Source organism: Sceloporus occidentalis, unplaced genomic scaffold (assembly GCF_023333645.1).
Source record: "Sceloporus occidentalis isolate IW3139 unplaced genomic scaffold, rSceOcc1.0.p SCAF_27, whole genome shotgun sequence".
NCBI classification, from domain to species: Eukaryota; Metazoa; Chordata; class Lepidosauria; order Squamata; family Phrynosomatidae; genus Sceloporus; species Sceloporus occidentalis.
The window spans coordinates 3,392,780-3,420,512 of NW_028317007.1; the positions used below are offsets into that span (position 1 = coordinate 3,392,780).

Here is a 27,733-nt window from a genome sequence, read left to right on the forward strand (position 1 = left end):
CAGTGAATTAATAAATCAGAAAAAGATGAGTAATTTCATGCATTACTGAATTCATTTATATTTTCATCAGTGTTGAAGAAGAGATGTGTGTGCATTGTGCAGACAATTTTCTTAGACATATGGAGTTAAATCTTATGGTCTTATATTAAAGAAAAGTTATCGCTCCTAATCTGTTTTCCCCCCAGTCAGACAGCAACCCCCATCAACTACAAACAGTCCTAGGACAGCATGAGGGGTACATCAATATAGAAAATTCAGGTCCCATTGTTGAGATACAGAGCTTAGAAGCAGTTTGCTGGCAAAACACCCTGCTCTATGACTGGCACTTCACACAATGAGTTTTCTTGGACAGACTGTTGGACTGCTTTTGATATATTGATGTGCCTACCTACGTTTGACATCTTAAATCAGTTTGTGCTATACACATCAGGTTGTTTCTTACAGGGTGATGATGATGACGACAATGCTGACAGGTATTTGGAAGGTGCTGCCGAGTACCAGGCCACCAGGCAGTCGTTTGTTGTGCACAATGGCCAGTCTGGACCGCACCACAAGGCATTTTTGTCCTTAAAGCATTTTTAGACTGCATGGTTTTCTGAAATGACTTAAACTGACCTACGCGTTATCCCTTCCTTTGCTTAATCTTTTACAAATAAGTGGGCTATAACACAATGTTGTTTGCCCAGACATACTAACTACATGAGTGAAAATGGATGTGTTACCATGATGTTCCATGAGCTCTGCCGACATTTTCTATAATCCCTGGCAGCAGGACTGTCTTAAACCCAAAACCGATTTCATTTTGGGAAAAAAAAGTGACCGTCCAGGCCCTACTAAAACATTATACCCTAACAATTCTTACATCTCTGTTGCATTCTACTCAGTATACCTTCATCCACTTTATACATAATGAAGTGACATGTCCTGTCTCAAACTCATACAAAAAAATGCAACATTTTTTTCTCACAGCCACACTGATATATAGACAGAAAGATCATCAGTAACAAAATTATAGGAGCAAGGATATCCATGCTCATATAGAAATCACAGATTATGTTTATCAACCTAGACCAGAATAAAACTGTCCACATTAATTACATTTAACAATGACAAATGCATTGAAATAAATTACACTCTATTTCTCCCGTGAATATTTATTCTTATGCCACTGATCTTCCCCACTGTTACACCATATTGCACGTCTCCCTTGAAGTCATTCTGGGTAAGCGTTTGCCTCCATTAATCCTGTATCCATTAAAACTGTAGAATCCTAATGTCTCTGACATTTGTGCCATTAAACTATAGGTAAGGTGTTTTTTAATGCCCTAAAATATGTTCCAGTTATCAATCATTTCATCCCCGCCCCCCCAGGAATGTGAACTGTATTAAAACCTATATCTATAGTATATACTATACCTTCCTTCCAGTGTGTTTCATGTGTGACTAATGTTGATATATATTATGTTTATTAATATTGTGTTTATTTTATAAAAAGTTAGTTCATCTGCCAATTGCATAATTTTCCCTCACTGACTAATGATGTTTCTACTTATTTAGAAAGAAAACCAGGAAGAATACTTCTGAGATTTCTCATTTTCAGTTATGTCCCGGAGAACATTTACAATTACAATGATAGTGTTACAAGGTTACATTGTAAGAAAATTAAATACAATGAAGGTATCAAGTAAGATTGAGCATTATCAATAATTTTTGTGGTATTTCAGGGTTAAATACCATATAGGTAACCTGATAACTACAAATAGGTTGTTTGTCTTTGTACATTCTTATGTTGCCTATCTCTATAGAAGACATGTATCTAGCTTCATCTATAGAGAGAGGGAGAGACGTGTATATAGTAGACAGACAGACAGAAGGACACATATACGAGAAGAAGGAATAAAATACTTCTACAACCTATGTGTGGTTACCAGGTGACCTATTACAATACTGAGCCGTTGACTAATTAGCTGTGCAAGTATCTGTGTTAAGTGACATGCTGAACAACAGTCTTTAATTAGTGTAGTAAACCCTTTCTGCATACAAGATCTTAAAAATATGCAAGACACGGTGAACCACAAAGCTGTGACAATAATGCGAACACAGGCATTTCTTTCACTCGTACTGTTTGTTCTTATGTTACAAAGGCATTTAAAGAAGAGGAATAAAAAATCACAGATGGTGTAAATCATGAATATTTGAATTACACCTCAGTAGGGAAATTTAAACAACAAAAAAAAATTATATTCTGGTGGAACTCAACTGTTCTATGAATTTAAATTATATGCATTGGATATATGCTGAGAGGCACATTGTCAGAGGCTTCAACAGCACAACATGGCGGATAAACTCCAGCATTATAGCTTCTGATGACTTGTTAACTCCTTGGTATAAGTGCTCATTACAAGGCCTCTATCATTACCATGCGTGGTTCAGCCAACTTCTGCTGCTGTCCCCAATCTGCAATATACAACCAAAGTGCTTCAAACCAAGGTTCTTCATAGGGAAGTGTGTATACCAAAATCCATCCATTGTGCTACTGGAAAATTAAAACCGAAAAAAGGTTGCATTCCTGGCTAAAATATTCCTGGTAATAAAATTCTCAGTAAATATATTATTTAAATGAATGTGTATATTAATATAATTAGCTTACACTACTCTATATAATTCCCAATAGTATTCTAAATCATATACAATGGGTACCTTGGTGGGCTAGCTTGAACTGGCTGCTAGGAAAGTAGTAGAGCAAGAAAAAAGAAATATAGGCAACCTCAAAAATATTCAATCTTTCACTAAAATGGTTTTCTTTTTAAAATGATGCGTTATGGATGTTTTTTTCCACTGGCAACAGTACTGGGAGAAACAGCAAATGGACTGCACTCATATTCCTAGTGCTTAACCATCTTCTTAGAGAATACATTCTCAGGGCTAAACCAGTTGGATCTTCTTTAACTTGTCAATTTAGAATACATTTTGTCTTTATTTGTGCCTAATCCCCTGAATCAATTACTTCATTTTGTTAGCCGCAGTGGTTGTCTTTCTTATTCACACTTGTGAGGTCAAAAACTCTTGATTATCCTTCCGGAAAACACCTGTCTAATTTTAGGACTTCTTACGGAGATTTGTGGGTTTGGATTCATGCCTAAACGTTTTAAGGATTAACACATTTCCATTGTATGATAAAAATATATAATTAATATATATTTTGTATTCAAATTTGTTTCCAAACTGCTTTAGTGTAATATATTTTTTTCAATTACTAGGAAATATCTATTGTGAAATTTTCTGTGTAATAGTCTTTTTACAAACTTGCATTAATGTCAATAAATACACTTCCAAACAAATCACTGAAACCTTTCCAAGATACCTATACACTCACTGTAGATACTGTTAAGACTCGATCAATTTGCCTTGCTTATACCTTTGTTTCCTGGGTTTGTGTTTTATTCTAATAATGTCACATTGGAAGTAAATGTAGTTGTTTATACAAACCACTTAGTGTGCATTGCCCTATTATTTATTTATCATGAAGTCATGTAAAAATGTAAGTATTCATATGGATCATATGTTCATAGTAATAATAATAAGGATGATTAATGATTCACTGTAAGCTTTTTTAATACCAGACATTAAATATATTTTTAATGCCATATAAAAAAAACATACAAATCAATCTAATGAAGCTGGTGATTAAATTCCAAACTACAACCCAGTTCAATGCCTGGTATTTTCCCTTCGGGTGTAAAATCAATGGAAACAAAGCAAATGCATTCCGAAAATGATAACATTCTGAAATGTTTTACATTCTCAAACAAGTGATAATCAATCTTTTCTAAACAAAAAATGGTAAAAGAGCTACAGGTTAGCCAGAGGTCCTATGAGATAGTGTTTATTTAAAAATATGCTATTACCGGTATTTACCCCGATGAGTAATTCTCCGTCTTTAAATAAAATAATTTAAGTAAAATAAACCAATTGAATTATTAAAAAAATAATACGTTATCATGGCAGTGTAAATATGTAAAATGGAATATAAAGTGATATACGTGCCTGGGAACTATCTGGGTTTCACCAGGAGTCTCCGGGTGAAGCACTGCTTCCCTGGATCTCTGGGTCAGGGTCACACTGCTAATTTTTTGGAGTGCAGGAGTGGTTTTTAGGCACATCGTCTCCCCACCCAGTTCTACTCCCATGCAAATCTGCATTATCTAGCCTGTCCTTATCGACAGCTAACCACACCCATGTGTGCTTAAGGCCCCACCCCTTTCTAAAGTCACTCCTCCGAAGAGGGAGGGCTCTGGGTAGCCTGACCTGGGATGTTCCCCCGTAGCGTTATGGACTAAAAAAAGTGTATATAGTGTAAAAAGTGTAATAGATCAACCCCATTTTATTTATAAACTGACAATACATGTAATTTTACTATAGAACACAGTATAGTATATAATACTAAAGAAAATTAATTTTGACCGTGAAAAAAACTATTACTATTCTTTGTAAGCATAAATATGCCAGCTGTGTTTGTTCACACTGCATAATTTTTCTTTTAAAAAATGCATTGTGCGATAAGTGTGTATATAAAAGGCAATTTAGATTTGTATTTTTTTTTTTATGACGAGCGCACTGCGTTAAAAACAGAGCCTGTTCCAATTAAGATTCCAAAGGTAAAAAGTATCAGTAAGATTTGTTCTCCTGTGAATGGATGTTTATTTTTTTTCATACATTATTTGAACCGAGGGACTACCCAGCTATGTAGATAATTAATTTAAAATCTCAGACATGAAGTCTGATCTGGGGAAAAAGCAATAAAGGATATAACTGCACGTAATATATATTCAAATAAATCTGAAATGCCTGGATTATCTGAAATATTAAAACAATATGGTCTGCCTCCGTTGAACAGCAAAAAGAAAAGCCTGTACTGCTTACAATTCAACCCTTGATTGTGTTGGGTGCATTTTAATCTTGCCAGGGTAGGGCCAATATACGATGTGGAGGTCTAAACAGGCAAACAACGTAAATGCTTGGAGCCGCAAATACTGCTTGGCAGACAATCTGAGAATGCTAGATCAAAACACTAATGATGTTTTATAATGTCTGGTAAAGCTGCCCTGGGCAATGCAAAATCTATAACAGATCATTTTATAATTCCTCCAACTACACCTCTTGCTTTTCCCATAGAGGACCATTGCTGGACTTTAAAGGTGCGGTTCTGCTTATACATTAATTGTGCTCACTAATTAAGCAAATCAAATCTGTCATTTTATTCTTTGTGATGAATGTTCAATCACATAAACACAACTCAAGTTTCTAGAAGCATATCCAGTTTATGCTGCAGTAACCTATCAGTGTCTGCATTTGGGCCACATGACAATGAAGGGTTCCTTGCAAGAATTATGAATGAGACAAAATATTAAAGGGTTAAAGCTAGTTCTGTAGTTCAATGAATGATGTTACTACTCATGTATTTAGTAAGAAATGTGTTAATTTCTCAAGGGAGGTGGATCACCACCTACTGACAATTTTCTATGCTGGGGTTATTCTTGTCAAGCAATGTGGGTATGCAGATAAGTAGGTTATGGTGGCAACGGTATTAATAAGCTTGGGATCATGTGTGAATATCATCATCATCATAGGTATGTAAAGGGAAAATGTATAAGATTTGGGAACAGAATAATGTATTTCTCCTTTTTTTTTAATCAAATACTTCTAAAGTACCGATAATCATGGATTTTTCTGTTCTTATGTCCCTGGTATAATAAATAAAAAATGGAAAACACCTTTCTTGATTCCTCTGTACTTCCATTTCTAAAGTATAGGAGAAGGAATAATGCTTAAAAATGTGTAACCCCTGATTACTGATGAGGATCTCCAAGTTCTGATTTTGAATAAATTCATATGTGCTAATTTGCTACTCGCTTATCAAAAAGGTTTTCAAAGCTAAGCCATCACCCCTGGCATCGTCTACTAGAAATATGAAGATTGTGAGGAAACGTAACAGAACACTGAAGAGGATTATGCAACTGTTATCCATCGGTTAAAGCTTTGTAGTCAAATATACATAAAATTGACTAAATTATAATGGAAGATAAAGGTATAAAAATATGATGTCTTACGAATCCCGAGTATTATATAGACAAGCATTTTTTTCCTCCTGGCTAGTAAAATTTTTTTTGCTAGCTGGAAAACCTTAGGGATACTTTCCTAGTCCTGATTTATTTTTTGTATATATATATATATATATATATATATATACTTTTGTAATTATAGCAATTTGCAAGATTAATAGATGTTTGCAGCCTCTCTAGAAGTATTAAAAAAAAAAGTTAAGGAAAGCCATATCAGAAGTGAACGGAAACCAAACGTTAAAAAATGGCTACCAGAATATATTTCATACAGGGAACATTTCATATTAAAAAAAGAAAATTACCAGGGGAAAAGATTGCTCCCCTAATTATAGGTCTCTGTAAGGTGTAATAACAGTCATTTTAAAGACTATATTGTAGATAAAATTAGAAATGGATAATTATCCATACTACATCGCTGTTTTCGTATTGAGAAGCAGTTGTACAGTTTGAAGCAATTGTACATGGCTTGTCAAAAGGTATTCTATTTTAAGTATATTGCAATATAAGAGTGAACAGAGAACAGATGAGTCGAGCATTGACATTCTGGTAAGAGAACCAGAACCCCACATAGTTATATACATTAACTGTTATATTCTATAGCTGTAGGAAATTACTTTAACAATATATGAGAATATTCTTCTATACCGGATCTCACAATGTCAACTGCAAATATCTCCCTTGGTTTAAAAGTTTTTCATCCCATGCGGTATGAAAAATATTGATTCCTTTTACTACTGCATTGAGCAGAAAAGGCAACCACATATGCTATATATTTTGAGCCAATGGTAGCAGAAAATTCAGTTACATGATATGTATAAATGTAATTTCCTCACATACTGTAAATATATACTTATTTTGATACGCCAAAAGTCTTCAAAATACTCTTATCAATGCCATTTACATCAGCGTTTTAATGACAAAACACTAATTGGTTTCTTGGATTACTGATATCCTAAGTAATGTTAGGAATGTTAGGATTCAGGGCTTTTGGACTTTTGAACTGCTCTGTGTAACGCTTACTACAATACTTGCTATCATGGCATTTATTCCTCTGTTATCCTGCCTGGGGTGCCACCAGCCCTGGACTGGCCATCTCACACACCAAGCAAATGCCCTATGGGCCACTGGCCAACATCACAACACACTCATACGATCAGCAGAATGCGGCCAGATGCTGGATATGAAAGGCCGCATACTAAGTGAACAGAAATACTCATTTAGAAAGACATCATCAGGCGGCCATTACCTAAAAGTGACAGGCCTGTCTGGCTCTGGGTACCATTATGAGGCTGGTTTTTTATGTTAATAAAGAAAGCATGTGGGGGAACACTGAACATAGTTCACTAGGGTACCACAAAAATCCTGGGAGGAAAGGCTTTGCCAAAACAAGAGCCTATACTAATCGGAGTGTTTGGACACCTTTTACATTTTCAATGGCTAGCTAGTGCAAGCATTGTACCATAAAGTCTTGGGTTTGAAGCACACCTGTGTATAACAGGTACGTATCATTTATAGGATTAAGTGTTCCTTCCAGGTTTACAGTGTTAGCCATAGAAAGAGAGAAAGCATATTTGGTAAAGATGATACATTTATTGGCAATCCATTATATGTCAGCCCAAAAAAGTATCATCTTGACCAAATGTTCCATAAGTGTTTTTCTGACCACAAGCTAACAAGGTCTTTTTGTAATGTACTAATTCACTTAACACCACTCATTTGCTATAAACATTTGTGTCGGACGGCACATAATTGTATTTGGATAGACTAGTCATTTTGAGTGATACTCATGTGCCCTCGTGTTCCACTTAAAACAAAACATTGAACTCTCTAGTGTAATAAGCAAATATATCTTAGTAGATCTGTCATTATATTGTTTCGTCTAAAGGTTCAATCACATAGAGAGTTTTAAGATGCCTTTTCAGTTTCTATGGCAACAACATCAGTGCCTGCTTTTGTGCCACTTGGCAATTAAGTGCTCCCAGCAAAAATTATGAATGAGGCAAAATTTGACATGATTTATTAATAGTTATTTAAGATGGTAACATCCTTCCGCAGTAGTGGAGATTATGTTTCTAATTCTGCATTTAGTTAGAAAAGTGATCAACATCATAGTTGAAATGGCACCTTAAAGGGCTGAAACATGTGAAAAAAAACCCATATTCTCTCAATACAATTAAAAGAACTTATATACAGAGTTACAATTAGCTGTCAAATTAATGACCATACTGCTCTATTTTAATAATATTCCGTTTTCCATATTATTTTCTTGCATGATTTCACTCACTAAGCTTTATAATCATGTTGAATCCGTGTGTAGGTGTATATGTGTATTTGAGTGTATGTGAGTGTGTGTGTGGTCTTTGTCCTATTTAAAAAATTGACCTTATATTATTTTTTACCAGTGTGCAGCTATAGAAAGCAGAAAGATATAACTCGTAAGGGCTGACGTGTATTTTTTGTACTAAAAACATGTTTGATGCAAAAGACTGAGCCCTACTTACTAAGCTGGTATTTTGTGCCAGAAACACACATTCTATGCCAATGAAGTATGTGTGTGCCAGAAGGTGTTTTATGGAAGGCATTTGACTATTAAATATAAACCTGTGTGTTTCTATAACACAAATCAAATGGGTAATGGTAATTGTTTTGTAATTGTCAGCAAGAGTGATGTGGCATGCCTTTTAAAACAAAAGAAGTGAATATCTTCATGTGGTTCATCCATTGCTGTTCTGGTGACATCAGAATAATGATGTTTTCTAGTGGCAGAACGGCTCTATTAATTTTGGTGTGTACTAGAGCATAGCATCATAAAGAGCATAAAGGGAGCAAAAAGCTAAATATAGAATAATTATAATTGCCTTATTTCTGATAATCACCCAGTATTTAGCATTTTGATTCAGAAAAATTTGGCCAGGCCTGCACAATAAAATTGGTGAGATTTTCCTCATATTCCTTCATAGATACAACTATTCAGCCCTTTTTGCAGGAGAAACATATAAGGAGACAAATATATATTTGGTCTAATGCGCACAACCTACCCTTTTTGTAAAGATTCCTGAAAAGAGGGGGTGGATATTATACCGGAGTACTTAAAACTGAACAAAAACATACCTTTGAACCATGCTTGCAATGCTGCCTTTGTGTGACTGACTGAGGCAAGACTGATGGCTTTGCCAGTCAAGACTCAGGAACTGACCGCAAAGGGTCAGGAGAACAGACCTGTCACTAGCTGCTGGTGAGCCTACAGATCTAAGGAAGCTGGGATGGGTCTTAAATGTAGATGTGTGTGTGATGCATGGAGTCTGTTGGAATATGTATGTGGGTACAAGTATGACTGTCAGTATATGTGAGTGTGAGTATATGTAAATGTGACATTGCCTGTGAAGTTATGGGTGAGTATTATACAGTACTTAATTTGTTCCTTTAGCATACTTGAGTGTAAACTTATGCCTGCATATTATACACAAGTGCGTATTATACCAAATATTTTACACTGTATATCTATCTATCTATCTATCTATCTATCTATCTATCTATCTATCTATCTATCTATCTATCTATCTATCTATATATATATATATATTAAAGGTAGTGAACTGAATGTTTACTTGTTGCAACTCAACTGTTTAGGCACTCAAACAAAACTGGATCTCCGGGTATATAATTTCAGTATCAAATGTATTCTGATTAAAATGTATGTGTATACAAAGTGATTTTTGTCTTTGAAATACTTAAAAAGAACTTTCGAATAACTAAAAGTGGGCATTAATAATACTGAGAGTTTGCAATTTTTTAGTAATGAGATCTATAAGCTAAAAATGCAAATAAACACATAGTATTTTGGAATGATTTTTAAATTCTGACCCCTTTTGATATTTATCAAGTTCTACAAAGTTTTTTCTAGACAAATGCTTACTGCTGCTTGCTCACATAATTGGACAGGGTTAATGAAGAAAATACTTAGTTCTTACTCACAATAAATTACTATAACAAACGATTCATTTATTTAAATCTGGACTGGAGCCAATGTCAGAGATATATCTATCACAAATAATGTAATATCAACTTGCATTCATTGCAATAAAAGAGGGTAAAAACAGATACATATTGGCCCAGATTTAAATGTATCATTGTTTTTATCTAATTTGTTTAATCTAATTTACTGAAATCTATGGGATGATTGCCATTCAATTACTTGTGATAGATTCCTCTCTTCCACCGAATCTAGCCCATTGGCTACTAAGCCTATTAAAGGAGAAGATGGGGCTAAGGGCTTCAACATATGTCACAGAAACCTTGTATAACTGATGGAAAATGAAAACTCTTTATTTCCCGCATTTGTTTTCTGCTAAGAATAATGAGAATACTAATTCAGAGTATACATATCACAAAAATGATTTCACCAAACTGCTTTGATTTAACACCAGACCCAATATTTGTTAACTGAGGAAGGAAGACAGCAGACATGTCATTTTAGTCTCATGTGTACAGTGATGAGAGGAAGAAAAAAACCTTTTTATAATCTTAAATTGACAACTGAAATTTGCATATCTTAATATAGTGCAAATGTACTTGCAACTGAAATCTACATTTTAAGTGTGGTAATTTCTGGCAACGCACACAGTTACTAATGCTCCCACAGCATGACGTCTTCTCATTTGCGCTATGCTTCTTAACTACATGGTATTTTCATACATTCATTATGAAGAGTTTTGACATTTGCAATGTTAATATTGAAATCAAATGTTTAAAAAACCTTGTATTTTTTGTGGTTTAAACAGTTCATTAAAATAATTCTGTGTTAAACCAAAAGGTTATTACCAAGATCAATGTTTACACTTAAATCCACTTTATGAAAAGGTTTACAAGCTTTGTGCATTTGCTTATTATCCTAAAAGTGTATTTAGCATTTAAGATGGTTTGGTAAGTATATTTCGCTTCTCAGTATGCTGACATTTGCCTAAACAAATTGTTTGAAATTGTTAATTTATTTTTATGTATCACGCACAAATGAAAATTAGAATATAAAGGAATGCTTTCAGCTTTGTGACGTAAGCATATTCTAGTTTTACACTGAAAATATGAGATATTTATTTTACAATGGATATAATATATAAAAAAGTGTATTTAAATAAAAATGACCTTGTCCTATGTAAAAATGCTTGACTTGTTTTGTGGGCAACTTGTGGTAGAAAGACAAAACAGCTAAAGGGAGAAAAATAACAACTTATCTTCCATCTGGCTATAACGCTGAACTGATTATACTGGTAATTGAAAAAGGCTCTGATACGGTAAAACACAGATATTTACTGAATTATTGTGGTTCAGACATTGTATGTCAACATGGCAATGAAATGTGATCATTAAGAGGAAAAACTGCAGAAACCGTAAGTATTTTGTTGGAAATCTCTCTCTCTCTCTCTCTCTCTCTCTCTCTCTCTCTCTCTCTATATATATATATATATATATATATATTCCCTTTGCTAAATCTGTCAACATTTACTCAGAGAGGAGATTAGAAACCGGCTAGACAATGAGATGCATGCACTTAAAATAAAGAAGTTGTGGTTACATCTCTCACTTCACTATACCTTATGAATGGTTAACAATGGCACGATTCTCTAGCAAGAAGGGCTGAGCTGGCCCTGCATAATGCATAATTTAAAAAGTGAGGATACTTAAGAGAAATCTCACTGACTTAACAATGCATTGAACAGGGGCCAGCCATGCTCTTCCTGCAGCAGGAAGCTTATTGTGGATGAACCTTCATAATGTATACTGAAGTTAAAGATTTGAAACCACAGCGCTCCTGCAAACACTCCTACTAACATTTCAATGTCCCCAATCAGTCACAGGAAAATGTGACGCATTTAAGTGCCAACCAGTGGCCTGGTCACAGCATCCTGGTCACAACGGCCTGGTCACACAATGACCCAAACAATATTTGATGGACTACAAGTTTAAAGCACACTACTGCAGACCTGTAGAGCAACACGGATATTAAAATGAAAGAATCGAGTCATAGTCTAAATGCTGCCCAAAGCCCTTGTCAATCTTGACATACGAGTATTTGCATTTAAAAACTTAATCTACAACACACAACCACAACAAAAGCCAACACTGACACAATATCTTGAAACCAGCCATACTGTTATCATTGCCGTATGTCTGCATATTAAGAAGAAAAATATCATCTGTTTCGTTTAATTTTGAGAATCCTGGCAATTGTTTCCTTCTGTGGATAAGTATACATATTTGAAAATTCAACTATAGGTGTGTGTATGTGTATATATATATATATATATATATATATATATATATATATATATATATATAGTAAGGTTCTATTATGCACTGAAGGCACTGTCTTGAATCATGTAGCCAGCGCTACTGTCCACTGGAGAATAAATCCAGCTTTGATACAGTCAGCTTCTTATTAATTTACTTTAATAATCCTCGAACTGCCAGAGGGTGTGAATGGCATTCAGAAGTAAAGCTTTGCAGGTCCCTTATGCACAAAACGGATTACATGTTATATCATGAGCAATGTCAATTGCCTTCAATACAGTATTAATAGTATTGTTGGTATTTGTTTAATTAACACGGGAATTAAATAAGCTTAGTTTTTTATATGTATATATATATATACACACAGAATATATGTATATATATATATACACACAGAAATACTGTCTCTGTTTTTAAAGATAGTCTATTGTGTTAAAAAAATCTGATCTTTAAAAAATATATTTTTAAAAAATGTACCAAATCAAGTTAATGATTTAGAACAAATAAAGTGTAGAACGCTGTATAAATACATACAAACAAGGTATAATTAACCATGGTTTGAATTCTAGAATAAGAAACTAGGCACCTGCTGAGAGCACCCCTTTCACGTGGTTGCCATGGGAGTCAAGTGTGCGTTCCCTAATTTAAATCTCGACATTCTTCCTGCTTCCCTTCCTTCCACCTACATATAATTTTTATTTTTAATTGAAGGGTATCTGTAATATTGGGAAAGTAGGGTTAATCTTTTTCTAAAAGGTACGTCTCATGAGAAAGCAGCTTCTCTGCTATTACGCTGTTTATATATCAGCAATCTGCCTCAATCATTTAAATATGATATTTGCTGCTGACAAGCATCACTAAAAAAAAAAAAAGAGAGGAACATTTTCACATCTGTTTCACAGAAATGGTGAATACGCTAAAGCAATCCTTGATGGACAAACGGTCAACAAAAAAAAAAGGCCTATGGCTACCACCAGGGCCGGCCCGACAATGGAGCCGAGTGGGGCAACCGCTCCAGGCGGCACTCTTGAAGGGGCGGCACTTCGCCGCCCCAAGCCCCTTTTTTTTTTTTAAAGCGAAAGAGAGAGAAAGGGGCGCCGCTGTCAGTACCCGCTCGGCGCCCCTCACTCTCTCCTCTGCGGCTAGTCTCCCTGTTCGGTCTCGGTGCTGGCTTGTAATGCTGAGTGCTGGAAGATTTCCGGTGCTCAGCATTACAAGCCGGCACTGAGACCGAACAGGGAGACTCGCCGCAGGACTGCTGAAAGGCAAGTACAAGAAGGGGGGGTGGGGCGCAGGGACAGAGAGAGAAGAAGGCAAGATAAGGGGGGGGCAGGGACGGAGGGAGAGGAAGGCTAGATAAGGGGGGGGGCGGCAGGGACGGAGGGAGAGGAAGGCTAGATAAGGGGGGGCGGCAGGGACGGAGGGAGAGGAAGGGTAGATAAGGTGGGGGGGTGGCATTTTAAAATTCGCCCCAGGCGGCATTTTGCCTTGGGCCGGCCCTGGCTACCACACAACTCCATGTAAAAGGTGAACTTATATCTCTACATGATAGATGCAAAAGAGCCCTCTTGACTTCTATATCACTAAAAGCATTAACAAACCTCCTGAATAAATGTCATATTAGAACCTATTCAGTGATATAAATGCTACTACTATATAAACTGCTATTTTTACAATCTCTTTTTGTTTATCAATCATTCTAGCAGTTTTCGGTAGCTATTTCGAGGAGATTTGATAAAATACGCAAGATTTGTAACGCTCCTAGTGTGTTTTTGTTACAAACATAAATGTATCTTGCTGCACAATGGAACTTGGCACGCGCTCAAGACTTTTAAAATAAACCTGATGAAATCTCACATTGCAAACCATATCTTACAGAAAAACATGAGAGATTACGGTGTATTTCCAGAGTTCACATTCACTTGTTTAAGCGGAGACTGTTGAGTGTAGTTGTTAAGAAATAAATGTATCTGAAGAATTTTTACTTGGCCTGAACTTACCTTTTTAGATATTTATAAATGTATACTGACAAGCAAATGTATGTTTCAGCAGTAATACCAGCACTTGTCGAAAAGCGTTATCCCTAAATCTAGATTGCCATCATGACCCGAAAAAGGAAAAGTAGAAATGATGAAGCTGAAAACACTACTGAATAGCATACATTCCCCACTTAACCAAAAGAATAAATCTGAGTATTCCTATGCTTCTTGAACCTTTGCTTTGTTTAGTGCTTGGTTAGGGAGAATAAATCATAGTGAAAACTACAGCTTACAACCCATTCAGTACCAAGTCTTTTGACAATGCAAAGGAATGATTCTAAAGCAGCTTTAACAATACATGTGTGGATAGGATTCTAAGAAATCAATGAATTTTTTCTTTATTTAACCCTTTTCATACCAACCAAATATTTGGTAAAATTACTGAACCAATATTTCAATTGTGATAGATTAACATATTGAGAAATGATATTCTAGCTACATTATTATTCTGTCATGTTCTGAACCCACAGAACTTTTTTTTGTAATGTCAGTGAAAGCAACACATCAAACTTGCCACGTATGACTAAGAATCGCCATGGCCATCGTAAATGACCCATGTCCTAGAACGCCATAATGTCCATAAAAGTCAACTTCACCCATGTGCTCCTGCATTTTTCATTGTAGAGGTTAGGTTTGTGAATGTGAGGATGGTCAAGTTGTAAAATAGGTGTTAATCTTGCAAAAGTGATAAGACAGAGGTGCTCGGATTTAGGGGTAACCGTGGGAACAAGAAGGGGGTGTAAGAATCTAGTAGAAAGTGGCCCAAAAATAGAGTGTGAGCTCAATCTACCCCACTGATATCAAAGTGAGCCCTGAAAGTCATGTGTACACAAATGTACCACTGTATTTAAAATAAAATGCTTATAAATATATTAAAATGTTAAACTATCAAATGCATATTAAAACATCTATTCATCCAAATTCCATTGTTTGTCAATGTAAAGCATGTGGTGTGGGGGCAGAATGTACAGAATTTGTAGCCACAAATCTTCAATATTTCTGGATACCTATGATATTGACATGGGGCTCACAATGAGGATGCTCTATGGATTTTTGGATGGAGAAAGCGTATAATATACATTGGATGGTTTAACATTTTAATACATTTATAATAAAAGTTATGTTTTTATGTGTGCAGGAAACACTATTACCATGGATCCTACATTGTATCTACCTTATAACTTTTAAAATGGAAACCTCACATTAAAAACCTCCAATTGTGTCAAGATAGTGGTAGGTCTGAAAACATGGGGACATATAATAAATGTCACTCATAGATAAACTACAAAATCCATGTGCATTTAGCAGTGACATTCTGTGTGTTACTTTCTAGATTATCTGGCAGGCACTACACAGTGTGTCTGTAATATAGACAGCCATATAATTATAAGCCAACTAGTTTGTAACTGGAAATAATGCAACTCTAAGGATTTCAAACCAAAGGTTATATAAAATCCTGATTCAGAATGTTAGGGTTTTTCTAACTTGATATGTACAGGTATGGTAAGTGATTTAATGAAGGAGGTAAATCTCAGACGTAATTGATTAGCAATCCTTATCTACCAAAAAAATAAAAAGAGATGAAAATGAGAGCTATATTTTATCCCATATTCATCCACTGAGATAAAACATACTGTAACTATATTTTTCTATCGAAATATATGCAAGGGTTGTTGTTCTATTATGTCTGATACTTGTATGTCCAGTACTGAGTCAAACACACTCTACGAGCAAACTATTTCAAGGATAAGCTAGAACAACTAATTGTGAAGTATTTTTTAATATTGTTTGAAATGTGCGACTTCATAACTTTTTATGATGTTGGGTTATCTTAAATATGCATTTGGTCCATTGAACCCTAGAAATCTTGATTTAAGAACCATAAAAATGTACACAGATTTTAAAATTTTAGGCACTCAGCTCCCCATATTCACACATCCTTACTACAACGTGAATACAAGGTTTTGTGTTGCCCCAAAATATTGGTTTAATATGTGTTCCTGGTGATTCTCAAATCCAGAGTTTGGATCAGAGGTTAAAGGAGGAGCTTTATGGATGGTGGTAGCAGACTTATGCATACTTATTCACCTAGAACAGGGGCGTCCAACCTGCAGCCCTCCAGGTGCTGCAGGACTACATTTCCCATAATGCTCTTTCAGCTAAGGGGCTGGCTGAGGAGTATGGGCGATGTAGTCCTGCAGCAGCTGAAGGGCCGCAGGGTGGACATCCCTGACCTAGAAGTACGCATGCCATACTTGTGAATGACAAAGAAAATATCAATTGACTTCAGAAGCAAGGGGCATGTTGTAAGTCTGTTTCTATTTCAGGCCTACACTTTGGGCCTTATGAATTGGTTATCAAAAGAAAAGGAATACTGTGTCTGCATGGATGTTATACATTTTGGAGGGATTGGCTGCGTCTCAATTTAACTTCCACTTAGAATCGCAATAGAAAGGGAGAGTCTGTTTAAATGTTGCTCTAATATAAGTAAATGAAGATCAGTATGTTTAATTTTAATAGCATGTATTCACTAAAGGTGGAGTTGGACATTTCATCTGACTTCACAATGCACTGTGAACAGCCAAGCCCTTTAGAATGTCCCCCAAAAAACACTAAGCCAGCCCTACATAATGCATAATTAACTCTGTGAGGTGACTTATGAGTAATATTCCAAAATAAACACTGCATTATGTAGATTCAGCTTGGACGTCATTGAAGGAGAAGCTTCAGGGGTGAGCTTTGTAAAACTCTTCACAAAGGGGCAGTCCAGCCAGGTTAGATGAGCCTTTTGTGAACAATTGTGGACCAGTCACGGGAGGCATGAATGCAGAGGGGTCACATAATGTGATGTTATGGGACCCCACTGTAAAACCGAGCTGATGGTGAGGTAAGGGGTGGGGGACAGATGGGTAAGGGAGGTAGTATGTATGTATGAGTGTATGTATGTTATATGAGTACATATTTCCATATTTAGAAGTGTGTGAGAGAGCATGAATATGTATGTGTGTTTGTGTGCATGAATGTGTGTGTGAGAGGGAGTATGTGTGAGCATGGAGGTGTAAGTGTGTATTAGTTTGTGTGTTTGTGTCTGTGTATAAGTTTGTATAAAACTTGGCTTTACCTACCTCCCAGGCCAAAATGTGGCAGCCCTCCCCTGTAGAGGTTGGCCCTTCGTATTATAGTGTAGTGAAATTAGGGAGCGGAACTGGTCCAATCTCCTGTATCCTGCAGTATAGTGAACACACTAAATTGCTCCAGCATAGCACATCTAATGCAATAGTACTCTCAGGGACTATTTGGTCTAAATATTGGTCCTACTATTCCTGTTACTTCTTGTTCTTGTTCATACTTTAGAAAAGTGAAATACTATTTTGGTTTCTGTGTAACCCTTTGCTTATGAAACAATATGCCTGCCCAAGATATGCTTGTACAAAAATAATAACTAAGCCTGTATAATCACACAAGTGTTGCCAATGTTTATTGATACTTTAAATTGCTAATATGTTGCAATAGTATGTTAATTTTTCAATTGATTTTAATTAAGATCATCCCTTTAAGCACCACTAGGATAATAACAAAGCAAAAAAAAAAAACATGTACAGCAATAAAAAATGAGTAGTTGAAGTAGGAAAAGCCAACAGATAGCCCTCCGGGTGGTTCTGAACTACAACTCCCAATGATTCCTTGCAAGCAATAATGACCCAGAATAAATTCTCTTAGTTCCAAACAGAACAATCACATCAATATTCATCAGCTAGCATAATATAAGAAAAAAGGCTATTTCTTTCAGCTTTGGAGAGTTGTGATCTCACTGGCACTCTGCAGAATAAACAAATAACAATTACTGACAGTAATGTATAACTTGCTAATTTAAAGATCAAAAAGAACTATTAACCTCCTAACCACCACATGCCAAAATTGTAATGCTTACCAAACTCATTATATTAATATATACTTTTGGAACAGTGATTTTTCACATCCCTTAGCACAATAAATATCCACTTCACCCTGCATAACCAAGCTTTGTAAACCTTTAAGAGGGTTAGAATAGGATCTTTGACATTTAAAACCTCTTTAATCTTAAAATGCTTACCTAGCTACATTTTGTGAAATTAGAATTTCCACAGAGACACAACCGAACACCATGACTCTGCTTTTCTTCTACGGCCTCAAACCTATACAGTAAATACCATATTAAATGAATGGTTAAGCCAGCCTTTTCAAATTGGCCATGTTCCAAACAGTTGGGACAACTCTATTGCTCTTTTAAATTAACTCTTAAGTTACCATCACAAATAAACAGGTAAAGATGCCAGAAAAAAATATGTTTTCATTGGTCAGTGAAGTTTTTGCTTCAATGTTTCATGATAAGACATTGATCGTTCACTTCACTGCCAATGCCTGCCCACTTTTTGGCTGTCAGTTCATCCACTTCACATTAGGTTGACCACATCAGCCATGTTTTCCAGGATACATATAATTTTTACATATTGCTGACCAGCCCAGATAAAATGCTGCCCTGCACTATGGGGGATGTATAACTGACTAATTGGTTATCTTCAATAAGTCTATACATCCCTCATACTGCAGGGCAGAACCTTTATCGGGGCTGGTCAGCAATATGTAAATATTATATGTGTCCTGGAAAACATGGCCGATGTGGTCACCATACATTCAGTGCAACACTAGCGGCAGGGTTGTGGATTGAACTCTGACGGAAATGTGTCCTGCATAGTAGCCATCAAACCAATAGGGACGGAAGTAAGCTGCTTTGCAGAGCATTACACATGTAAAGACTCTGCATAGCATGGGGAGACTAGGGCGCGCTATTATAGGACACCTAAAAGGACTGTCCTGTACAAAACATTTTGACATAACTGATCCTTTAAGGCAAGCAGATTATAAAAGATCAATAAAAGATCTCCGAATAAAAGATCTCTGAACAAGTTTGGCCTATACAGGCTTCCTGAAAAATCAAAGAATTGGCTGAGCCCATACCCCAGCTTGAAGATTTTTTGATCCATGCTGAGAAGATGAAGAGATGTCTTTATTAACCCTCAAAGTAAAAAACTCTCTCTGGTATACATGCTGTACACATAAGTCCATCCATGTCAGGATTTCTTTTTAATCCTTTGGTCTACTGCTTGTATGGTTAAATTACCTACTGTTTGTCACTTTGTATAACCATTAATAACTTGCAGTTCTTTACTACAAAGTAACAAATGATGCTATATTTCAGGCTGCTTCATATGTATCCTACTGTTTGCAAAGAGTTATAAGAAGGATTGCAAGCAGGTGCGACTGAACAAAGAAGCTCTTTCACCCACTGCATAACATAAAAAGGCATTGTACAATGATACCAGAAAGCACTGCAGCACCGTGTACATTGATCATTTATAATTGATAAGAAAATGAAGAATATAGGTCTACTATCTCGGTACATTTAACACTACAGTGATACAGAAATTAAAATATTTATGAAAATATATACATGTATTTATGTGTGACAATTATGTAAAAACGTAACATAAAAATCTCAGGCCCTATATCGACTTATATAAATATAATAACTATAGAAGCTAAGTGCAAGCCTTGTGGACTTTGTGTGTGTGTGTATATATATATATATATATAATGCTTAAAGAGCATCATTAAGGTTCATTAGTATCTTGAATAAATAAGAATTCTTAAGACAATGGAAGACTGTAAAGTCAGTTATCAGATTTACGAAATGTGGAAATTTTAAAATGAATCCATATCATTTGCCATAGTCTGCTTTGTCCTTCCAATCTTGTTTAGTGATTTGGGACAGGGCAAACAGAAAAATAGGCATTCAGACAAAGGGACGAGATAGCGATCTATGTTAGATACTGATCCTTACTGGTTTTTATTTTTTTCCCCAGATCCGGCAAGAAAGGTGGGTATTTGCATATTGCATTATTTTTTCTATTTACTGTTGCAGTTTGGGAAATATTGATGTGTCAGAAATGTAGAGGTTTTCTTCTTTTTACTTTCAAAAATACATTAAATATTCATGGCAACATGTGTAGCCAAAACAAATTGCAGATTCATAAAGTTATATACTATCCCTGAGACCGAAGACCTACATTAAAGATAACAAACTGAATATACCAGACCTAGTATATTCTCCAGGGATTAGCACCTACAGCACCAGAATACTCAGCGTATCATATTTGAGGGACCCCAAACATGCTGTTTCTAAAATGAATGCTTTGATTAAAGGAATTTATAAATATGGCGAGTAAATGGGTCACTGTTTTCATTTCTTTAACATCTGTGATATATACCCAAGCTAATTCTCCAGACAAGAAAATTAATTCCCCAATTGCTGTCAACTGAGTTAGGAAACCGCAATAAACAAGCTTATTCTAAAGCTGGAGGCTACAACAAAAACGTTGTCAATAAAACATGTCTAATGTGGATAATATTGTACTGAAAAACTAGATTCATTATAAGTGTATTGCCAAAATAGCCACCAGTATCCAAATCATTAAAAAATGCCCTTCCATATAGTGTCATATATCTTAAGGGAGTCCATGCCTAGTTTTAGTCTACTCAGTGGGTAACACCAATATTAGTCCATTATAATCCAACATTCAAGCATGTGCACCTACCCATAAAACAAATGTATACGAAATTGAGGAAAGGAAACTTGCATTATTATCACTCTTAAATCTGCCTATGTATCCCTTTTGACACTGTATGCTAGCAGAATTCCCTTCTAGAAAAATAGGATCATCGGGACTGTTATCCAGAGTACTCTAGTTTAATTACCAGTAAATTTGCAATATGGTTTAAAATATATATGGCAAAAGCAGGTGGGGACTTCCACCAGCTATGCTGCATACCCAGGTAGCCTCTACACATACCCACCACCCTAAAAAGCCTAATGCCATAAGTGCCATTAATTATTGGAGATATCAAAGGAAGTATAGGAAGCTGGTGCAGTAATATGTAAAAACATAGCCATTTTGGAACTGCATTAGGAACTCAAGGACTGGTCGCTCTAGTGCAACTGTCATTAAATAAAAGGTCTCTTTGGCTGTAGTGCCAACCTGATCTATTCCTCCCCCACCTCTAATATACTGCAGGCTTGGCATTGAGCCAGCAGAAACCACATAGAACCTTAGCGCCATCTACAGGACATTTTCACTCTCTAATCTGGAGGCAACAGACAAATCTCAATGAAATAAATTAGACAGCTCTGCATTTAAATCTTTATTAGTAGGGAATTACTGGACTGAAAGCTAATGCTGGATTTTGTTAAAATATGAGTTTCTCTACCAGCTAATCCCTCTTTAGATGGCAAATTTCACAGCTAAAATGAGCTTTGACAGATTGCTTTTGCTTTACTAAGATGAAGAAATATTTACAATGGGCTTACTTTTTTTCTGAATTTCTTTTCTATAATTATTTGAATAAATCCATTCCCCTCAAAGTAGACATGTCCTGTATAAGTACAAGCAAAACACAGCACATACTCTAAATGTCGATTTTCTGCACAATTTATTTGATAAAATATTTGTAAAAAAAAAACAAAAAAACTTTTTTTTTTTTTACATATTTAAACCTGGGGGCAATTCATATCTATGACCCTGTACATTTTTTTTAAATTCAGCACTGCATGTCTCTACATTTTGTCATGTGAAATTAAAATAGACAAATAAATTAATAAACTTTAGATCTTATTTCAATTAGAAATACAATAATAGATGAGATACCAAACATTTATAATAAAACATAGTTGTTAGTGGATGTCTTTTTTTTCTCTTTTATGGGAGGGAGGGTGTTCAATATCATTTGCAGGACAAACAAATAAACTTTTTGCACATCATCACAACCCATTGTGCAGCTAGGGAGCCTAGCAAAGGCACAGAACTTTAAAAATACACATTAAACATCTGTTCAGCTACAAGCATGTTTTTACTAACATGCTTTCAACTTCATTTGTAAATGTGTTCTAGCTAAACTTAAATAGATAATATATATATTTTTTCAGATGTGGATTGCACCCAGTCATGCATTTTTTATAATCACAATAACTATTATTAAAAATGTGAAATACATCAACATATTTTTCAGCAAGAGTAAAAAAAAAGTTAACCCCTTTTTCTGGTGACTTGATATGTTACCTTCATGCCTACAAGAAAACAATAACCTCTTGCATGCCAAAAAGTTTTGCATAGTAGTTTGGCATTCAAAAGGTTAAACCAGTCATTATGTGGACTGCTAGGTGGAACGTAACTGGAACACTGTGAACAATGTTAGTGAAATTGAAAATTCATGTTTTTGTTTTATTGCACCTAAGAGATTTGGATCTGTGATGTGACATGCAGTAATATGGTATAATACAATTGACAAAATATATTGGTATATATGCACACACAGGTATATGCATAGATACCCCATACTTCTGAGGACATCAAAACCTTTACAAAAGTTAATAGGGGGGAAAAAGGGAAAGGGGTTGATTTTTTTTCTCTCTCTCTACATACTGTAATGTAAGCAAGCCAAAGATGACCGAATGAAGACATACTGGCACTTTAATACTGGTTGATTGGGCACTTGTATGCAGTACTTATAGACCAGTAAAAGTGCTCGTTTACCTGTCTGGTGTGTAATGGACCTTTTGCCTTGAAGCCTCCCTGGGAACTGCACTCTGAGGCACTGAAGTGATCTGAACTAGTGGAAGAGCGTTTGGAGAGGGTATCACAGCCCCCAACAAAGGTGTTGTCCAAAGGGAGTTCCTGAATCACGTGGTGCTTTTTTACTGATACTGGAGTGTCTGCTTTAAGATGAAAAGCAGACTGCGGAGAGCCAGATTTGTAATGCTTAGCTAGGTCGGGGCTGTTGGGTTTGAAGGTGGTAGGGGGAGCTGTACCCCAGTCAAAACGTCCGATCCCTTGCTCCTCCAGCTCAGCTGGAAGGCTTATTGTCCCGTTGATAGGTTCATGAACTGTATCTTCTGGTTTAGACTCCTCAATGGTCACGAAGTTCAGAAGAGAACTCTTGGGTGACTTTCTTTTCTTCCTCTTCTTTTTCTTATTCTGCTTGTTTTCCTGGTTGGGCGACATCCACTCTGCTCCTTGTTTGCTCCTCTGGGCAGCCTTGAATCTTGATGCATGCCGACATCGGACTAGGACTGTCACGAAAATGACCACTATGACCACCATAGCACCTGCCACTATGGCAATCATGATAGTTAGGTAGTCCTCATTTTGGTAAGGTTGGCTGCTGTCCCCAATGTTTCTATCGAGAGGTGTTTCCATAGTCCTTCTTATCAAATCGTATATGTAAGAGGCATTGCCAGCAGTTTCATTCACGTACAAGAAGACAAGAACTAGAGTATGAAGCGGCTTTGGGTATCCTAAGTCACTTATGTTGACCACTAAACGGTGGAGGCCAACATCTGTTGTAGATGGTTTCTCTTCAAGTGTTATGTTACCTGTTACTGGGTCTATCCTAAACAATCCCTTGACATTCCCACTTACAATAGTGTATTTTAGTTCAGCATTCATCCCGGTGTCAATATCCACAGCAAACACCTCGGCCACTACTGATCCTGGAATCGCTGAAAGAGGCACCAGTTTAAAAGATGTGTTGGATGGTGGGTAGATAACTACTGGGCTGTTATCATTGGCATCCATGATATTTATGGTTACTTTAGCTGTAGAAGAACGTGGAGTTTGTCCTCCATCCACTGCTTTGACATCAAAAGTATAGGAACTCTGTTGCTCTCGGTCAAAAGATACATTAGACTTGATCAGACCCGAATATGGATCCAGAACAAAGTTCTCATTGTCATTCAGTATAGAAAGGGTCACAGCTTTGTTTTCTCCTGCATCCGAGTCTGTGGCTGTGATAACTCCCACGGTGCTGTATTTTGGCAAGTTCTCAGATACAAAGAACTGAAAATGATTGTGGGTAAACTTAGGGCTGTTGTCATTCTCGTCCAGGACAGTGACTATGACAGCTGCTTGGCTCTGGAGCGGTGGTGACCCATTGTCTCGAGCGGTGACAGTGAAGATGAAGCGCTCTTGTTCTTCTCTGTCGAACACTCTTGAAGCTGTCAGAACCCCAGTCTTACGATCCAGGTCAAAAAAAGAGGCGTTTGGGCCAAGTTGATACACAATGTCAGCATTCTTTCCACTGTCCTCGTCGGTGGCACTGATTGTAGTTAAGTATAGACCTCTACGGTTGTTTTCAGACACAGATAGCTCAATTACAGGCTGAGTAAAAATTGGAGGGTTGTCATTTTCATCCTCCAGTTCCACTCTCACTAAAGCTGTCTGGTTAAGGCTGGGTTTCCCAGTATCAGCTGCAACTATTTTAAAACTGAATTCTTTGGTTCCCTCATAGTCCAACAAGGAAGAAGTCTCCAGCAAGTACTGGTTGTCATAAACAGCTTTCAAGTGAAAGGGTACTTCTCTCTCAATGAAGCAGATGACCTTGCTGTTGACATCGGTGTCTTTATCGGAAACTGTGATGAGGGCAATCTTTGTGTTAATGGGATCTTTCTCTGATAAGTACACTGTGCCATTGATGGGGCTGATGATGTACCTGAGATCAATATTTGGAGGGTTGTCATTAACATCGGTCACGTTAATTGTAACGGTTGCCCTTGCTGGAGTGGAGCTTCCATCTGTAGCCAGGACTGTTAACTTATGAACTGCAGTCTCTTCCCTGTCTAACAGCCTCTGAACAGTGATTAACCCGGTGGTGTTATTTAATGCAAAAAGCCTTTTGGTGGCAGATGTCACTTGGGCACCATAGATGTACTTAATTTCAGCATTGCTGCCAACGTCTGCATCTGTTGCGTGTAACTGGACCACTGATGTCCCAGCGGGGGCATTTTCTGGAATATGGACTTCCACCTGACTTTCTTTAAAGACCGGTTTGTTATCATTCACATCACTTACTGTAACTTGCAGAATGGCCGTGCTGGATTTTTGAGGAGACCCACCATCCTCCACTTTGATCTTCATCACGTAAGTATCCTTTTGTTCCCTGTCCAGATTCTGCTGCACAATGAGTTGTGGCCACTTCTCCCCTTCTGGTGTTTCAACAATATCCAGTCCAAATACGCTCTGGCCATTGAGAAGTTCATAGTGTTGAACTCCATTGAAGCCGGTGTCGGGGTCCACTGCTGATGGGATGGGGAAACGACTGTTAATAAGCGTGTTTTCCGGAATAGAGATATTGATCACGGTTGACGGGAACATAGGTGCGTTATCATTGGTATCCTTGACGATTATTTTTATCTTGATAAGTCTAAAAAAGTCATTCGGAAGAATGACTACTTCAAGTTCAAAGAAACATTCATTTTCTTCTGCATAAGATGATCCAGCACAGAGCTTTTCTCGATCTATCCTGGTGGAGGTTGTAAAGATTTCCCCGGTAGTGCTGGACACCTTAACCAAAGGAGAGTCCCCAGCTTTAGAGACCAGTCTATAAACGAGTCCAGTACTGGTTCCAGTGGCGGCATTGATATGAGAAATATTCAGATCCTTTGGTATATTCCCTATTGGTACATTCTCAGGCAGTTCTTCTCTTATAGTATAAATGAGTTCTTGGGCGATTGCAGAATCCAGCCTTAAGCAGGCAATAAGAGCAGCCAACAGGTAAAAATCCCTTAGGTCCATGATAATGTGCTTGCTTTGTTTTCTTGGATTTTTTTTTGTTAGGATTTAAAGGTTGTCACTGAAGAATGCTGCTGATCTGCAAGAGGAGGCGTGCATGGACTGCAAGATGCCTTACTTGTCATGTCTAATTGGAGCCAGCAGCTGTCAACACAATCACACAAACAAACAGATTTGTTTCATTCAGTAAAATACTGCTCCTTATATACATGCTCCTTATATACATGCACATGCAAAACATTACAGTAGTAGTTAGGTCTATCTCTTTCTCTCTCTCTCTCTATGGTGGTGATCTAGATCTGCAAATAACTGCTACTTATTCATCAATGTTGGCATCAACCGCTTTACTTGCATAAGACACACAATCAACTACTTTCCTTCATTAAGCAAATATGCAATTCTAACACGTATTTCCCCCCCTTCTCTCTCCCCTCTTCCTCTAATCATCCCACTGCTCAATGTGTAATTCACATCATGCATCTCCCTGTATAACTGTTGCCAATAAAAAATCCTAAGTCCTTACCAGTCTTCCTTGTAACTGCACTGTCAGCTGCCAAATACAATTTGTGCTTCATTGCCTCTACTCTGGAGTCATTTTCCTTATCAGATCCCCTCTTTTCCTTGTGTCTTTCACACTATGTTGCTATAATATGGTGAGCTCAGGATAGAATGTAACAAGGGCTACTGCAGTAACCACTGAGCACATTACAATCATTCAGGGCTAATAATACAATACCTGGGCTACACAATCATGCCTGCATTAAAACATTGATCCTGGCAAGTCCAATGTAAAAGCCTTCCACTTACTACTGATCAAAGGTCTCAACAACTTACAAAAGCCAGTGGGTTTCCAGTCCAGATGCCAGTAAAAGGAAAGCCCCCTCTCTTGTGTGAATAACCAAAAATGATAAGATGTATTTAATTTTCCTTTTCTGTGGTCAGAAGACAAGGTGCAGTCTACTCTTAAAAGATTAGCCCCCAGCAGCTAATAATAAATACTGTAGGTCAATAATGCAGGTACAAGTAGGGTGATTTCTGCTGAGATGGCCAGCTAACTGCAGATCATATAGGTGGCAAGCACTCCAGGAAGATACTTTGCTGGTACTGGCCAGTTTCTAACCACTAATCTCATCTGCATTAGGCTGTACAGAGAGGCTGATGGCTGTGATTAGTTCCAGAAGGGTGATACAGGCAGGTAAGAGGAGCAGGCACTGCCTTACAAGTAGGCTCTCAGACAGCGATTTAACGATTTGCATGACAGAAAAAAAATTTAATAAAGGATTCTGGAAAAAAACGACAAAATGAAACGTTGTTGCAACCATGCACAACTTCACACTTTCCATTTATTCCTCCCCCCACCCCTGCCTGAAGAGATGCAATGCATCTAGAAAAAAAAAAGAAGAAAGCATCCAATAGTTAGTGGCAGCAGTAGAAGCAAGTAGCAGTTTGTGAATCATACACCAAAACGCTTCCTTTGAATGTGCAGCTTCTGGATGCTGATGATCAACTCCAAGGAAACACACATTGCTCAGTTTCTTGGTAAATCATGCTCTCCGCAGGGTCCTCAAGCTGTGATGAGCTCCACACCACTGACATGTGTATAGGGTACCATATCCAGATGTTA

General features: G+C 36.9%; 1 protein-coding gene across 1 annotated transcript in view; it reads right to left on the bottom strand.

The window, feature by feature from the left end:
• The window catches only part of LOC149299859 (protocadherin-9-like), an 851,540-nt gene extending 825,428 nt beyond the window's left edge, over positions 1-26,112 (bottom strand). Inside the window, exon 1 of the mRNA XM_089485932.1 lies at positions 23,077-26,112. Within this exon, the coding sequence (XP_089342058.1) occupies positions 23,077-26,112 (3,036 nt within the window). The remainder of the gene's footprint in view (positions 1-23,076) is intronic.
• Between the last annotated feature and the right edge of the window lie 1,621 nt (positions 26,113-27,733).